The sequence below is a fragment of the Ricinus communis genome, chromosome 9 (assembly GCF_019578655.1).
Source record: "Ricinus communis isolate WT05 ecotype wild-type chromosome 9, ASM1957865v1, whole genome shotgun sequence".
Lineage (NCBI taxonomy): Eukaryota > Viridiplantae > Streptophyta > Magnoliopsida > Malpighiales > Euphorbiaceae > Ricinus > Ricinus communis.
The window spans coordinates 24933568-24951392 of record NC_063264.1 but is presented as its reverse complement, the minus strand read 5'-3'; the positions used below and the strand labels follow the sequence as shown (position 1 = coordinate 24951392).

Sequence of the window (17825 nt, the reverse complement as noted above, 5' to 3'; positions counted from 1 at the left end):
AAAAGAATTGTTTCAGCACTTACCAGAACTCGAGGAATGCAGGGCCGTAATCGGTCCTCCCAAGATCCTTCATATAATCACCAAACTTCTAGTTCATAACTGCAAGGCTCCAAGGATTACAACTGTCGCCTACACTACGGACTTGAATAACTGAACTGAATTGTTGCGTTTTCCAGGCAACTTGCGAAAATTTGAACTTCAACCATAATCAGCAGTAGTAAAAAGATGAGATTTTACCAAAACAAAGGATGGAACAAGGGAAAAGTACTTGAGACTGAGCGGTCTTGTAAAACCTTCAATTTGAAGCAGGGTTACAATATGTTTCAGTCACAGAAAAAGTTACTGTTGCGAGAGAGAAGATGGAAACACTGAAACAAAAGAAAATTTCATCACCCCATCAACACAATGGGGTTCCTTTCAACTAGGAAATCACCAAATTCCATCCATGGATCTTAAACGCTGATGATTAGTTAATGCATTGTTGGGCGAGTAACTCGTGGCCTCACAGGCGTCTTTGATGGACTTACCCTAAAAAGATTGGAAACAGCATTCAAAAAAATAGTTACAGTTCTTAGTTCAGTTCCTTCCAAGGAAAAAAGCTCACTCTTTACATGCAGAGTTCAAAGAACGCACCTGATAGGTTGGGTTCCCACAACCATTCCGCTGCAGTTCAGGGCAATAATAGCACTTTCAGCCTGTTAAGAAAACCAAAATAACCGGCATTACACATTTGGATGTGTTTAATATGTGCAAGAAGTTCAGTAAGTGCACTAATGTGGAGATGACCATCAACATCAACAGTGAACAAACATTCAAAACTTCTGCAGTTAATAGAACTTTGATGCAGATTTTATCTTTTACATAAGGTAACCTTCCCTTTTATCAATAGTCCAAAATGTAGTAGTCCAAAGACCAACTATGCTTGCGTAGCTATCCACCTTTTCAATTCAAGGCAAATTTTGACATCGTCACTTTTATACCTCGTTAATTTGTATAGGATGAGGTTGGGGTTAAGAAGGAAAGGGCTACTACCCCTTGCCATAAAAAGCAACCAAATTATATATATATATATATATATTATGCCAAAATTGTTGCTTGATATCCCCATCACATAAATTCCCTCATTACATCAAATGACATTCCGACCTCATAGGTAATATTTTTTGTTTTCTTCATCTATAATATTAAGTAAGACTCAAATTTAGGATCTCTAACCCCACCCTATCCCCACAGTGCAAAATACCACTAGTGCTAAGCCTGGATGGTCAGGACTTAAATACTTTCACAACTCAACTACCCTCTTACCTAAGTAAGTTTTCAATAGTTTCACGACTCAACTACCCTCTTCCCCATGTACGATTTAACTCTGCCTACTGACATTTCTCAAACAAATTGCTGACCCCTTGTCCTCACTAGTAGAAAAAACATACACTTTAATTACTAGTGCTTTCTGCGATGAACATTCACAATATTTCACTTTTGTGCATGTGCAGTACTTGCACTGAATGTATATCCTAAGCCTGCTCATTCCAAGACTGAAATCTGAAAGCATCTGCTTCAAAATGGAACTATGCTACAGCACAATTGACACAGATAATTCAATGCAACAGTGGAAGGACATCAGCTCAAAGCCTCTAGCTAAAATAAATTTTTAGGGTGCGAGATATCACGTTTCAAGCATAATTTGAACATTTAAAGATAAAAGTAGTAGCATGACATGTCAGCAAATATCTGCTGTAAATCTGGATTTGAGGTTATCCATGACCACTAAATTTTGCCGAAGTCACTTAACATCAATTCACCATGCAAGGACAGATATACTTTAAATCATCTTTTAGTGAGGCCACTATTGCCAAGTCCAAACAGAGATTCAGCCAGAACTTTGATCTAGCAATCAAGTAAGATTTTATTCATCTATTCTACAAGTAAATGTGGATATTAATACTTGATTTCTGAAATCAAGGAAAAGCAACTTTATTGAACACAAATACAGGAAGTATATTCTTAACCACCAATTAAGGAGTAGCTTCGGAATTGGTGATAAATCTCGTGAAATAGGTTAAATCCACACCATCAGCATGCATCACTACTAGCAAAGCCAACCACTACTTGCAAGCACTAGTATCTTTTAAAAAAATATTTTGTTCTCCTGTTGTCTAAATGGCATTAAATAATTTTTCTAAACTAACATCAAAACTTAATTTCAGGGTTACTAGACTTGCGATTAAATATCAGTGAGGTCACTTAGCTTCAGTATGAAACATGAGGTTGCTTAATTTTACTGTGACATAAAATACTCAACTCTAATTTGTAATGATAAGGTCATTATTGCCAATCTTGCGTACAAACAAGATTTCTAAGTAGCAACCAAGTGATATTTTTACTAAACATGTTATATAGTTAGAAGCAAGACCTAATTTTTATTAATATTATTAGAAAATATTAAAATTAAATGAACTTTTCATGATAAATGATGTTGCGTGAAGCATAGAAATTCAGTAATGTCATATAAGAGTGAAACTCAACGTTAGATTTAGCAACCAAAGAAAAAGTAGGCAATTCCTCAAAACATATTCTCCATAGGCAAGTTATTTTCAACAAACGAAGACAAAATAACAGAAAGCCAAATAAACCTTTTCAAGGAGGCAACGTTTGAAATCTGAACTGAACCATCATATACACTTACCATGTTATACTATTGACCTAACTCCAACATGTAGAACCATACCAATATGAAACCTACTTGTTTACTATATCCCAATTGCTTTGTAAATTGACAGTAAAGAGGATAATAACTGTACCATTGATACCCCAAAAAGAGTTTCAAACTGCAAAACTAAATTAATGCTCAGACGAGTCTCAGCAGAAATTACCATGCAATGCTCTAACCATGATGAGAAAACATAACATTGTTTAGCCCCTATTTTAGGAGAAGGGATCTATGAAAGACACCCTGAAGCATTAGCCAATATATCAAGTGGCTCAACATAAAAATTCTCGTGCTAGGGCAATGTCAACCAATGATAGGGTGATGCCTCAAATGTAAATTCATATTTTATCTAAATACCTATTTCATAATGGATCTCGTAAATGCAATCCTTTAAATTTAAATACTTCATAAGAGCATTAGAAAAAAATAAGAGTAATAAAGCATTCAAATATTGCAATAAGACATGCCCAGCCTGCAATATTTATCATGGTAGCAGTTGGATATCATCAACCTTCAAAGATTTCACAGTCAATTCAAAATTATCACCCGGCCAAAACTCCAAAAGATATGACCAAGCATTATTCACCAAAACCATTACTGCCCAATACTGGCAAATAAAGAAGAATACAGTCATCGATTCACCCGAGAGGCCATAATTACCACGAGCAAACATATTAAATAATGGAAAGACCCTCTTATCAAACAAAAGTTGACCCTAAAATAACAACATTTATGATGATGATTTGTAGTCCTCTCATCTATTTCATAAATGCATCCATTAGCTGAGTGCTCTTCTTTCTTCATCAAGTTGTTCATAGTTAAAAATAGAATCAATGGAAGTGCATTGCATAAAGATACCAAACTTTATGAAGGGGGCACGGCCTTGGTCTCCCCACCCTCCTTCCACAATATTCTCTAACACTTACCTAATCATGAATATCCTCTACCGCAAAATAATGAGCAAAAGAATCATTCATTCAAGGACATCATGGTGCATTTCTTATGCAGTTTTTAACCCATAGTCTTACCTATTGTTACAGATGTTGTATATAAAATAGGATTGTATATAGCCATTAGAGGATTGGTTTAATTAGGACTCCTAAATTAATTAAGATTGTATGTAGTGTATATATTTATATGGGTATAACTCTATTGACAATAGTAATTTGAATCATTCAATCAAATTACATGATATCAGAGCCAAGAAGTAACGAAATTAGGGTTTCTTGTATTTTCTTTTGGGTTTTGGACTACTCAAAATATATATATATATATATAGCGGCAGTTTTTTATTCAATATTTGGGTTATCATCCTAGAGTGCTTTGTTATTGTCACCGCCCATCTAGGAAGAAAGGCCACATGCTGATTGGTGGTTACCCAGAATCTAGCAATCAAAGCCTTGTGCGTGAGCCACACGCGCCTCTAAAAGATTTTTGTTACAGCCTCACTCACCGGCAAGTGGCGGCGCATCCCTTGTCGGAATTTGCTCTGATTTGTCTTAAACAACTCACCTCGGCTTCTACAACTTGTTTGGGTCAACATCAGTTGCAGTGTGGAACCTCTTTTGTTACAAGTTTGACTTTTTCCGAATATTTTCTTAGGCAGAATTTGTTTTCTATATTTGGGTTTGTTTTTCGTGGACTATGGCTGAGAAAAAGGCTGTGGTTGTTTCTAATGTGGTCCCGATGATGTCGAAAATCACGGAACATAAACATAATGCTACAAATTATCTTGATTAAATTCGAACTATTGAATTATATTTGATAGGTATATTTATGGATAGCCATTTGACTGATGATCCTCCAAAAAATGATGCTAGATTGCCTTGGATGAAAGAAGATGCTCGCTTGTTTTTACAAATACGTAATTCTATTGACAGGTGATGTAATTGGTATGGTTACTCATTGTAGGACATTCAGAGAATTAATGGATGATTTAAAATTTCTATATTCCAAAAAGGAGAATATTTCTCGTATTTATGATGTGTAAAGCATTTTATAAGACTGACAAAGGAGAAAAGTCTCTCGCCAATTATTTTTTCGATTTCAAGAAAACATATGAAAAACTTCAATATGTTACTTCCATTCAACAAGCTCAACGTGAAAAGATAGTTGTAAATGAGTTTTTTAGCTGGACTCCCTTCTAAATTTGAGACTGCGAAATCTCAAATTCTTTCCAATTCAAGAATTTCTTCTCTACAAGATGCTTTTAGTAGTCTCCTTTGTACAAAAAGTTCTTCACTTGTTCAGCCTAGGATATCTAGGTGTACAACCTTTGTTCGGGATGTTCGTCCTCTGGTTACCAAGATAGATCCAAAATCTTTGAAGTGTATTTTTCTTGACTATTGTCGTGTTCAAAAAGGCTATAAATGTTATTATCCTTCTCTTAATAGATATCTTGTACCAGCTGATGTTACATTTCTAGAAGATACACCTTTCTTTCCATCTACTCATTCAAGTCAGAGGGAGGATGAGGATTTGTTACATTTGCTCATGATAAACCTAAGCCACCTATAGTGTAGGTTTATTCTCGATGATCAACCCATCTAGATCCATGTCCTGAATTAGCTTCTTTGTCGTCAGATTCAGTCTCAAATGATCGTGTTCATCATCACTACTAGTCTCTAACAATGATCTTCCTATTGCTCTTCGTAAAGGTAAGCGTACATGTACTTATTCAGTCTCTTCATTTGTGTCTTATAATCATTTGTTGTTCTATTGTTCTTTTATTGCATCTTTTGATCCTATATCTCTATCCCTAAGACTGTTAAAGAAGCCCTTTCTCACCTATGATTGAGAAGATGAATGCTTTAGAGGATAATGGTACTTGGACCTTGGTAAATTTGCCTGCAGCTAAGACGGCTATGGGTGTAAAATGGGTGTTTGCCGTTACAATCAATCTTGATGGATCCATTGTCAGATTACAAACTTGTCTTATTGCTAAAGGATATGCTCAGACTTATGAAGTAGATTATTCTGGTACATTTTCTCTTGTTACTAAGCTGACTTTTGTATGGTTGTTCATTTTTATGACGGCCACTTATAATTGACCTATTAATTAGTTAGACATCAAGAATGCTTTTCTCTATAGGGATCTTCAAGAGGAAGTTTATGTGGAGCAACCGCCTGGCTTTGTTGCTCAGGGGAAGTATGAAAAAGTTTGCTATCTTAATAAGTCTCTGTATGGAGTGAAGCAAAGTCCTCGCGCTTGGCTTGGAAAGTTTAGTCAGGCAGTTGAAAATTTTGGCATGAAGAAAAGTAAATCGGTTCATTCTGTTTTCTTTAAACATTTTGCTACCGGTATCATTTTGCTAGTTGTGTATATGGACGATATTGTCATTACTAGGAGTAATACTATAGGGATTTCATCCCTTAAATCTTTTCTCCACACTCAGTTTCATACCAAAGATTTGGAAATATTGAACTACTTTTTGGGTGTTGAGGTAACAAGAAGTAAAAAGGGAATATTCTTATCTCAAAGGAAATATGTACTTGACTTGTTGTCTGAGACAAAAAAGTTGGGAGCTAAGCCATACAATACTCCAATGATTCCTAACTTGCAGCTCACAAAAGATGATGAATTATTTAAAGATCCTGAGAGATGTAGAAAATTGGTTGGAAAGTTGAATTATCTCATTGTGACTCATTCAAATATTGCATATTCAGTTAGTGTGATGAGTCAGTATATGTCCTCTCCAATAGTTAATCATTGGATAGTTGTCAAACAAATTTTGTGCTAGTTAAAAGGAGCACCTGAGCAAGGAATATTGTATAGTAACCATAATTATTACTAGAATTGAATGTTTTTCAGATGCTAACTAGGCAAAAAATCCAACCAAAGGTCTACTTCAGGTTATTGTGTATTTGTTGGAGAGAATTTGGTTTCGTGGAAAAGCAAGAAGCAGAATGTTGTCTCACGGTTCAAGTGCAAAATTAGAGTATAAAGCTACAGCTAAGTCAGTGTGTGAATTAATATGAAAATATATCAGCTTTTGACTGAAGTAGGTCTTAAAACTTCAGTACTAGCCAAGTTGTAGTGTGATAACCAAACTGCTCTTCACATTACATCAAATCATGTATTTCATGAACGAACTAAGCATATCGAGATTGACTACCATTTCGTTCATGAGAAGATTTAGCAAGGTTTGATTTCTATAGGTTATGTGAAGACAGGAGAACAACTGGGAGATATCTTCACGAAAGCTCTTAATGGGACACGAGTTGATTATCTCTATAATAAGCTGTGAATGATTAATATCTATGCTCTAACTTAAAGAGAAGTGTTATAGATGTTGTATATAAAATAGGATTGTATATGGCAATTAGAAGATTGGTTTAATTAGGAGTCCTAAATTAATTAGGATTGCAACGTAGTGTGTATATATATATATATATATATATATATTGATAACAGTAATTCGAATCCTTCAGTCAAGTAACACCTAGCATGTAAACCATTGAAAAAACAGAGATCATTGTGAATGTAAGACATGAAGATATAGTTCTTCAATCATCATTAACAATCTCAAGGGAGAAAAAAAGATTGTCATTCTACCCGGTGAAACCTTTTTCGTCATTTTGAAAAGAGGGGGGAAGAGGAAAGTCAAGGCCAAAGAACAAAAGACAAATAAGGGCTGCATAGCCAAAAGAGAAATCAAATTAATGACAACTCATCTAATATGATGCAGCAAAGAGTTATACTAATTTGTCATCTTCATAGCAAGTTTCCACTTCAATTGTTTGGTCTAAAACATGAACATGACTAAGGAAACTACATTCAGCTATCCAACATTCAGCTAACTAGCTAAATGTAGGTGATAAATATACTACAATTTGACTACTGTTTTTATACAAATACAATATATATAAATACACCAAATTATAGACAAATGGGTCAATTAAGAAAAAGGAGTACAATTAGCAAAGACAATGTACACAATGTAAAAATGTGCAGTTAAAAGGTTGCAATTTGTTTTTCAAATAACATCAAAATTGACAGTTAATTTGTTAAGACTTGGGTTGATATTAGTTTGCAAGGAAATGGAGACAAGAAGATCATGGTTTCGTGTCATGTTCACGATGATCTAGAATTTTTAGATGCAAATGAATGTTAGGTTCCGAATACTTGTGGTTGCTTAACAGTTATTGCAGAATCAATATCAATATCACCAGCACTCATCATAACCAGATTATTCTTATGAGTTCAAAAATGTCGGTTTCAAAAATTTCATCTGCATATCAAATTCTTTTACATCTGTACTGAAATAGTTAACTAGTATGTTTCATTCTCAACCTTTCAATGCCTAACTTTAGATTCATTAAGTTTTGCCCAAGTCAAATTTAATCAAGGTTTTAAAAAATGAACTGTAACTCACACCTCCAACCAGGTAAAAATTTGAACCTTTAAATTTTAGAGAAGGATTTCAAAATGGCCAACAAACGTTTAACTTTGGACAAAGGGTCAATTTACCCCCTGAACTTATGCCCAATGGTTAAATAGATTCAATTTAACTTTTCAGCAAATAGCCCCTAAACTTGTATCGAAGGGTCAAATACACCCAATTTAAACTTTTTTAAAAAGTGAAATAGCAATACAGTTTTAAGTTTTAATTGAATTATAAAAATTAAGAATAATATTTATTTCATTAATTTACTGATACAATATCAAGTGACACGCTATATAAGAACGTATTTGGCAAAATTTAAAACTTGAATTTAATTGACCAAAAAATGACAAGTATTAAATAGTCAAATTTCAATTTTCTAAAGATTAAATAAGTCAAATTCAACTATTTTAACAAATAGGTCTATAACTTGTCATTTTTTAATCAATTAAATCAAAATTTTAAATTTTGTCAAACACGCTGTTGTATAGCGCGTCGCTAGACATTGTATCAATAAATTAATAAAATAAATATTATTTTTAAATTAGGTGTATTTGACTCTTTCACACAAGTTCAAAGGGTTATTTGCTGAAAAAATGTAAATTAGGTGTATCTAACCCTTGGACATAAGTTCAAGGAGCTATTTGCTGGAAAAAAATTTAAATTGGGTGGTGTTTGACCCTTGGACATAAGATCAGGGAGCAAATTGACCCTTTGTCCCTTTACCTTTGTATACTCAAACTCATAAATAAACCGGAAGAAGAATTTCAATGCCAGAAGGGAAGCTCATTCAAATTAATACGCATAAATGCCAAATAAATTTATCAAGCGGTAATTATTCAATACAAACATCCAGTGGAAACTCATTACAAATAAAATCTGTTTAAGATGCAAAAAAGAAGGTTAAAGTAACGATATTGTTATCTTAATTTTGAAATATAACTACATGATGCTTGATTATTGAACAAATTGGATGAGACATTAGATTTCAAAGAAAATTAAGAATATGCAAGCTTTCCAACATAACGCAGCTCTTCGAATTTACAGAGTTATAAACACTAACTCACCATAGCAAATTCGACGAAAGCTATACGAGTTGAATGCACATGATCCCCCAAAAGCCTCAGGCGCGTAACCTATACATGAAAATATACAATAAATAGGATGTTCAATCATTTGTTAGAGGTGTAAAAGAATATCTAGTGGTTCCACCCTCACCTCACCACATGTTGATTCAAAAAAAGTTTTGACTTCAGCTTGAGAAATCTGCAATAGCAGCTCATTAATTGAAAAGATCAAATAGGTCTGGAGGAATAAGTTACAATTGAAAAGCCTATTAGCTAAATGGCATTTATGAAACATGACGATGATTAAGGAAAAAAGAAAAGAACTATTAGAATTGCATCATTTAAAGTGTGGGTGCTTGCCTTTTTATCAATATTTGTACAGTATACTGTCCTGGTACACATCTCCCGTTCATCTTCTGACTGCATCAGTTAAATCATCAAAAAATCCATCTCTGTGGCATGCAATTTGAAGCTAAGACAGCACAGACATACTGAACTACCAAAACCAAATAGTGCCCATGATGAGTCATACCCTAGGGAGAAATGTAGGATTCACTGGAAGGATGGCAGTTTTTGAAGGTAAGACTCTAAATGGATAGTAACCTAGCACAGTACCACCAAGGTTTAAAGCAGCTCTAGCACCATCTGTTGATGAAAACCCAATATCACATTTAGATATGGGCATGACAAATTATTTTGAGTAAAACAATTAACCAAATATTTGTAGATAGAAACTTTAACTTACGCTCATCTGCAAACTCCACAAATGCAAAACGAAGAACCGAATGCGGATCTCCACAGACTCGGCAATCAACCACCTTCCCTCCAAGTAAAAAAACCAGTGAGTTCACCAAACAAAGTTCATACAAAAGCGCACATATTTCAAATGCAAGCGTGATTGCAGCCAAGAAAAATTTATTTCACTACTTATTATGATTTTATATTAATTTTCAACCTTTTCTAAAATCTTTTATAAATGAGTGTTATTTATCTTCCGATTTAAACTCCCTATCTGACATAAGGTTTCATCACTATCTCGAAGCTTCTTTATTTTGTTAGCAATTTTCCTATTTCCCATTGTTAAGGGTTATAAGACAAGGATAGATAGCTTAAGTCAGTTATTTAATTGCAGCCAGTCAATATCAATATCACTTCCTCAGATAATAGAAAGATGGGAATCCGGTTTCATTTTGGAGTCATGCATGCCTACAGTGATTTCTTTGTCCTATCTCTCTCTTCATGTGATCTTCTCCTGTCAAAATCTAAAGTCCATAATAAGTATGAGATCTTTCTAAGTCTCAACCTTATCCACGTTTGAGCCAATGATGTGGTTCTTAAGTCCTTAACCAATTGATAATAATACCTTCAATTAGATAGGGAAAATATTACAGTAGCGCATATTTAAATAACACATCGGAGAATAGAGTGCCTAGGGATCAAACAACTATATCAACAATGGGAGAATTATAATGAAAACAAAAGGAAAGAGAAAAAGAAACCGGTACTTATACGGATGATTACAAATTGCAGGAATCCAAAAGCAGTAACACAGAACAGATAAAGATAGTAAGAAACAGCCCATGATCCATCTATGGCTACTCACATATACTGGTTCCAGGCATATATTGACCAACGACTATATAAAAGCAACAGAGGAAAATCTTCTATCTTACAAAAATAAGTAAACTTTATTGCATATATGAGGCAGAAATTTAATTCTTCAATTTCACTAAACATGTGAAGAAGTTCATCCATTTAACTTCCTTTAGAGGATGGGATAAGTCCGCATCATCATACTTGACTGACAACCAAATAAACAAAAGCTTCTGGTGTCAGACTGTAGTTCAGCTTTGACCCAAGACTAAGTACATTGAGGAACGAAGATAATAGAGAGGACTAGGGGACCGCTAAAGGGTGGAGAAACAACAGCTGATAAAGTAATACAGCACGAAATAAAACACTCTACCAAATATGTATCATAACTTCCAACTCCGAGTTCCCATATATTTTAATTGCTTATATATCCTGATAATATAACATCATATATGAAATTGGGATGGAGAAAGGCTTCACGAACTCTTATGTGACTATAAACAAATTTTGATAGAACATACAGCTGGCAATTTCAAACTAATACTATAGATAGCAAACCCCTTGAGGACAAAAAGAAAAATATAAATCAATAAAGTGGAAGCGCACACTTATTTCCATAACTAAATCTGGTCCAGAGACTGCAAAGTAAAACAGAATGGCAGAAAACGAAAATTCAATTGCAACTTAAAAACTTAAAGAATACCATATTATTGTTGCATCTCTAAAATTTAAGGCTCGTGTTGCTCCAAGGCAAACGTCACAATTGCCTCACTCGATTCACATGCATTTGGGTTCAACACATCCAAGGAAGTGATGAAATGTTTAAAATATAACAACAATATTGTGATCGAACAAAAAACTCTAAGGAGTTTTTTAAGCTGAAAAGAGTAAGGCACCAAGACCAAGAATTTCAGAATGTCTACATCATTTCCCAGTAAATGATATTAGTTTAATTAAGGAACATAAAATCATTTGACAGTCAAAAGAAATACATTAGCCACATGTGAACTTAGAAATATTGACAAAACTTGGATATGTAAAAGACCATGTAAGCCATTACCTTTAGGACGAACAAATATAAATAAGGAAGAATAGAATAGAGTCAACTTTTCAAGAAAGAAAGTTTATTTACATGCAAAACAAAGATATTAAGCGCCATATGGCACTAACAAGGATATAGAGTGCATGATTTGGAATTATTCAACTGCTGTCAGTGAACAGTGAGAAAGAAAGAGAGTTGAAACAAGTATTGCAACTTACTTGTCCGCAACTACTAAATAAGCCAGCAAGCCTCTCTTCAGTTACCTAACATATAGAAACAAGAACTTTATGTTAGATTAATTTATCTAAATTCAGACAGCAAAAACAAACATACCATATATTGCCATTACTATAAATTAGGAACACACATGCTGGTCGATATCGGAAACATATACTGTTCGTCTAATACTATCGTCTCGTTGAGCTCTATAAGCTCTCCCATTCAACCTTCTCTTCCCCTGGTTATAGTTGTTTCTTTTCTGAAAAATGCAAAACTATAAAAAATTCAGCAATTGCATCCACAAGTATCTAACATTTCCATAACACAGCATAAATAAATCCGCTTAATTATTTCCATCTTTCGCTGGCATTGCTATTTATATAAGAACTAAGAAATTACATTAAAATCATAGAACTTGAAGTTCTATCAAATCCAAGCACATAAGCTGAAAATTAAGACTAAATTAAAAGCTTAAGCTAAATTATTAATATTGTTTATAAAATAACCATATCTATGCACATCTAATGATTTATTTCTTTCTTTTAGAACAAGGTTAAAAAAATCAAGGAATTCAACGAAAGGGCTTCTTTTTTTGGAAGACCACATATCAAATTGATGGTAATGTAAGAAAGATGATGTGGCCTTTTATTACGATTAAAAATTTTAAAACTAAAAGGATTGTCTATCAGAAATTCAATACAAATAAAATATTGATTAATTAATACAATCATAGAACTTGAAACTGTAACAAAATACAAGAACATATATTACGAGATTAAATTAAATAATTAATTTTAAAAAAATGTTACCTAGATTCCCAAAGTTTAAATACGTTCCTAAAAAAGGAAAACAACAGTAACAATAAAATAAATTAAAGACTAATTTTAGAACCCAACAGACATAACATGATCAGCTATTCATAATAATCAAATGCACATTGATCAATCATTACTATCACACTATAAAAATTTAAAAAAAAAAAAGAAAAAAACTGAAAAAGAACACAGTAATTAGTAATTACCCTGCGATTAGAGGAAAAATTGTCGATAGGAGATTGCTTATCGACGACAACAGCAAAATTATTGAGATTGAGAAAGTTATGAGTTATATTATTATTATTGTAAGAAGAAGGGAAAAATTCCTTGGCTAAAGGATTCAATTTAGTGAACATATCAACAAGTTTTTGAACACTGAATTCTGAATTTTTCACATCAGAATCCATTTTCTTATTGTTGCTTGCAATCGCAACCTCGCCGGTGATCTCTGCAACTGCAGCCATTTTTAATTATTATTATTAATAAGAGAATCAAAAATAACAAAAATGGTCAAAATTTACAGAATCTTTTTGAAGAAAAAAAAAAAGGAATTTGTACAGATTATGAGATTATTAAATAAGAGATAATTAAGATAATCAAACAGAATTTTTTTCAAAAAAAAAAAGAGAAGAAAAAAAATTGTATCACAGAGCGTGATTTATTAGTGAAAAAGAAAATTGAGAGAGAAAAATTAGGGTTTTGGAAGTGGAGAGTGAGGAAGAAGAACAGAGAAGAGGAGCAGAGAAGAGAGAAGAACAGTTGGGTTTTGGTTTTGCTTTGGGCTTTTCCTTTTTTATTTTTTTCCCTGAATATTTTTTGTTAATTTTAATTTAATTTTGTTTTGTTTTGTTTTGCAAATGAAGAAGAAAGAATGTGTTTCTAGAAAAAGCGAGGGACGTTATTATAAAAAGTATAAATAATAATAATAATAATAACAACAACAGTAAAGCAAAAAGGGGTTTGTAAGTTAAGAGTGTCTCATTACTAACTGCTTGTTGCCATTTTGGTTTGAATTAGCTGAATTATTTAATAATTCTATGGACTTTATTATTCATATCAATTAATATTTAATTACTTGATGTATTTTTTTATTTATTAGTTTGATTTTTTTTATTTTTATTGATGTTATTATTATTATATATATAAAATTATATAATTATTATTATATATATATAAAATTATATCGTTGTTATTATTGTATTATTATTATTTTTAAATATTAAACACTTTAATTACAAGTGAAAATGTGGTTAAAAGTATAAATAAGAATATTGATTATTTCATAATATTTTCATTTGTAAGATTATTGAAAAAGGAATTTAAGTATTGTATTTTTCTAGTTGGGTTAATTATCAATTTTCTAAAATTAAAAAATTGTAATTAAATTCATAAAATTTATTAATTCAATTTAATCAATTTTTAATTTATTTATGGAAATCGAATCCTTAATGTTGTCCATTAATAGATACAAATTCGATTTGTGTCTACTTTTAGATTTCAAAAGAAATAACAATCTTCCTTTTTCTCTATTAAAATATTAAATTTGGTTGCATTTTACTTCTTCCCTTTTAATTACGAGGAGACGGCGTGGTGCTCGAATCTCAGCCTCCGACCGACTAATAGTCTTCTATATATTTTAGTATTTGTGATAGATAATTGTTTCACGTTTTTTTTTAATTTTAAAATATTTACTTTTTTATGATAATATTAAAATATTTTAGTAATATTAAATGTCTATAATTATTTATATATATGTAGATAAGAATGAGAATTTCTATAAATAATCTAGAACTGCCTGAAAATAAGGAGTGTCCATCGGTTTAATTTAGTTAAAATCGTTAAAGCAATAAAATCATATATTCTTAAAGATAAAAACCAACAAAAACTAAACATAAATAACTAACCGAAAAATTTTAGTTCGGTTCGATTTAATAATTTTATTAAATGGGTTGTTTTATATGCATTTAATTTTAATTTTATTATCAAATTTGACTTTTAGACTTATTGAATTGAGTTTAATTGATGTAAGAATAATCTCGAATAACCATTAAATATTTATTACATATTAACTACAAAGCACAAAATATAATATATTTAACTAAACTAAAAGCATAAAGTAAGTTGCTCAAGCTTATAGTTTGAAGCTCATAAAATACACCTTATTGAAATAAATCATATTGAAAATCATGATTTTCAATTTATAATAAGTCTAATAGTCTGAAGTTTACACAAGAAAAAGGTATATAGGCACAGAATAATTGAACACAAATCACAATAGGCTTCAAATTTAGCAAGGACATACGCACACAATATCCAAAATAGCAGAAAATTCACAATATCTGCAACACAATAACAATAAATAGCAGAAAACTCACAATATCTGCAACACAATAACAATAGTAGAAGATGTTGAACCTTGAGATTCAAACATCCTGTTTTGATATATTACAAATAATTTATAGTATTCTAATATTTTCTTCGAGTTATTCAAAGTTTTAGAAATAGCAAAAACAATGCATTTCGATCTTCTGTCACCTCTACAAGTTTGTACATGACTCAGAGAATTGCTACTCGTCATTTCTTAGAAAAGGATAGCAGCTATCGCGTGATGGTGGTGCCCCACGAATAAAGAATACATTGGCCTTCGTGATGTTTGTATTGCCTCCATGAATCTTGGTAGTCCCTTTCCTAGTCAATGCCACAACCTAGATAACTTGCAAGGAATCAGTTTCCCCCCGCTAATGAAGACTTGTAGCGAACCATCACTCGGTCTCATAGGTTATCATTCTTCAAAATTCAGCCAAAATTTAGTAGGGCGCCTGCTTTCTAAGTGCCCCTATGACCAAAGGCATTCGCCCCGCTACTGTAGCAAGTGTCCCTAAGTCAGATCGGGCATCTCAAACTCGAACTTTGATGAAGTTCCAATGACTCTATACTATTAGAGAGTATTTAAACTTCATTTTTTAACCTCTTTAGGGTTAATGAACACTATTTTTTAGCTTTCATTATTGTGAATTTAATCTTTCAACTAACGAAAATCTAGTTTCTCTCTAATTGTATTAATTGATTCTTGTGGAGAACAAGAGAGTAGTTGAATATTTAAATCCTTCTATTTATTACTTTTTGCGAGATTGAGTGTTTAGATAAGGGATTTGATTCACTTGTAATTAAGATTCTGAACCTTAGATTGTGGGTTTAGTGTTAGCCATTTAAGAAAAACTGTTAGACAAGTTTTGTGTGAGCTTGTAAAACGCAAAAGTTTAATCTATACCTAAAGTAGATTAATAATTGATTAAACTCTTAATTACAATTGAGGAGAGGCGTAGGTTTTGAGGCTAAACCTCTATAAATCAAGTGTTCCACATTCTTCTTTCTCACTCTAATCATCTCAAGTTATTTTTTAATTTCTTATCTTTCTCTTTTAAAGCACCAATTCACTCCCCTCTGTGTGCTTTTGGTATTTTAAAAGACATAAACTAGCTTATTAAAAAAATTGCAGGTTATAATCAAATGATATAGACCAACTTAAAGACACCTAAATTCAGCAAAAGATAAATTATAAACCAAATCTAAAATGTGACAAATACCAAATCAAAACTATTTTGTGCTTGACAATACTGGACCAACTTTGTTACTTCCGCATACGATTTTTGGTGAGTCTTTTTTTTCTAGAATATTGAGTTTGTGCTTTCTATCAACAGGAGATAGTAAGCCTAATGCGCATATGCTATAAAATCTCAAAGCAGATAAAACAAATAAGACAATGTTTTTCAGTATAAATATGGAGCTTGCATATTTTTGGCATGGTGCTTGATTCCACATATTCGTGGACCAATGCTTTCCAATATGTAGGCTTTGAGTATTTATAAAGAAAATATTTCAAATAGCAAGTAATAGAGTTTCGATAGAAGATTACAACTATCATTATGATGAGTTGAGTTTTGAGTAAGGTAAAAGATTCTCACAAGTAAAAAGTATTATTTCTTAGCTCGTTTCTCCACTTAAAAGTTCATGCAACGAAAAGAACTCACTCATTATTTACGAGTGGCTAGTATCTCAATTTCAAGGTACGAATGGAACTAAAAAACCACTAATCGATGCCATCGAAGCTATAAAAATCAAAGTGTACAATGTGGGATAATGAAATAGTGATATAAAAATCACTCCTTAAATAATCAAATTACAAACAAAGATAAACTGTCATCAGCTTCTTTTATTCCTATTGGAACTACATGGTCCAAAATCCACCATATAATTTGCCTTTTTTCTATAGTTATAGAAAAGATCCGATTCCTACAAGTTTTCAAATCTAAGGAAAAAATGTTATCAAGCCTCCAAGACATATCTCCAGGAGTGAACAACTTCCTAAATTAGAAAGTAAAAACTGGTAAATTGATAGATTTAAGAAGTTTGGTTTACGCACTTTATTGCCTTAACTCAACCTTTTAATACTGCCAATCATAAAAAATTGTCTACTAAATCTGTCTTGTTGTTTATGTGCGTTGTATAACCTACGACTCATTGGAACCTCCAATGAAATAATAATGATAAAATTTAAAAAACTACCATATAACATTTTTACACTTAAAGAATACATGTAATTTTTATATAAAAAGAATAATATACATTTTAATATTTAACATTTTTTAGATACATTCAATATTTTTTTTTGATTTTTTAGATTATAAATATTAATAGAAACATAAATTGTTAAAACATATATTTTTTATTTTAATTAAATTCTAAAAATAATTTTTTTTAATATAAAATTTTAATATATTTATCAATTCTATGATAAATGCCACATTATTTATAAATCATAATTTAGTAATAGTTTAAATTAAATAAATATAAAATTATGTAAAAATTTATAAATATATAAATATATATCTAAAAAATATTAAAAAAACAAAACACATACAAAAAATTTCTGTCTCTCGAGTGAAAGAACACCAAATCACTGAGGCCTTTTTTGAACTTTATCCAATTATTAAT

At 31.8% G+C, this 17825-nt stretch overlaps 1 protein-coding gene across 2 annotated transcripts; it reads right to left on the bottom strand.

Annotated features, from left to right (window-relative positions):
* Positions 1-249: 249 nt before the first annotated feature.
* Positions 250-13909, bottom strand: LOC8266289 (polyadenylate-binding protein-interacting protein 9). 2 transcript variants are annotated; one of them, XM_025159239.2, is made up of 10 exons: positions 13037-13909; positions 12164-12289; positions 12015-12059; positions 9907-9979; positions 9694-9806; positions 9522-9581; positions 9313-9360; positions 9162-9230; positions 634-695; positions 250-528 (listed from the first exon to the last, which is right to left on the bottom strand). In XM_025159239.2, exons 1-10 carry the CDS (start codon positions 13292-13294, stop codon positions 471-473), a joined length of 912 nt encoding a protein of 303 aa, XP_025015007.2. In that variant the 5' UTR covers positions 13295-13909; the 3' UTR covers positions 250-470. The 2 variants fall into 2 exon arrangements, with proteins under 2 accessions (XP_025015007.2, XP_002529948.3); XM_002529902.4 differs by having other exon boundaries at positions 12164-12274; positions 13037-13895.
* Positions 13910-17825: the final 3916 nt, after the last annotated feature.

Excerpts from the sequence above, each read along its gene's own strand:
- LOC8266289 (XM_025159239.2), bottom strand. The coding sequence starts at position 13,294 with ATGGCTGCAGTTGCAGAGATCACCGGCGAGGTTGCGATTGCAAGCAAC. Across the intron at positions 12,060-12,163 it reads TTTCCGATATCGACCAGCAT|GTAACTGAAGAGAGGCTTGC; the intron begins GTGTGTTCCTAA and ends TCTATATGTTAG. Across the intron at positions 9,980-12,014 it reads TATTTAGTAGTTGCGGACAA|GTGGTTGATTGCCGAGTCTG; the intron begins GTAAGTTGCAAT and ends CTTGGAGGGAAG.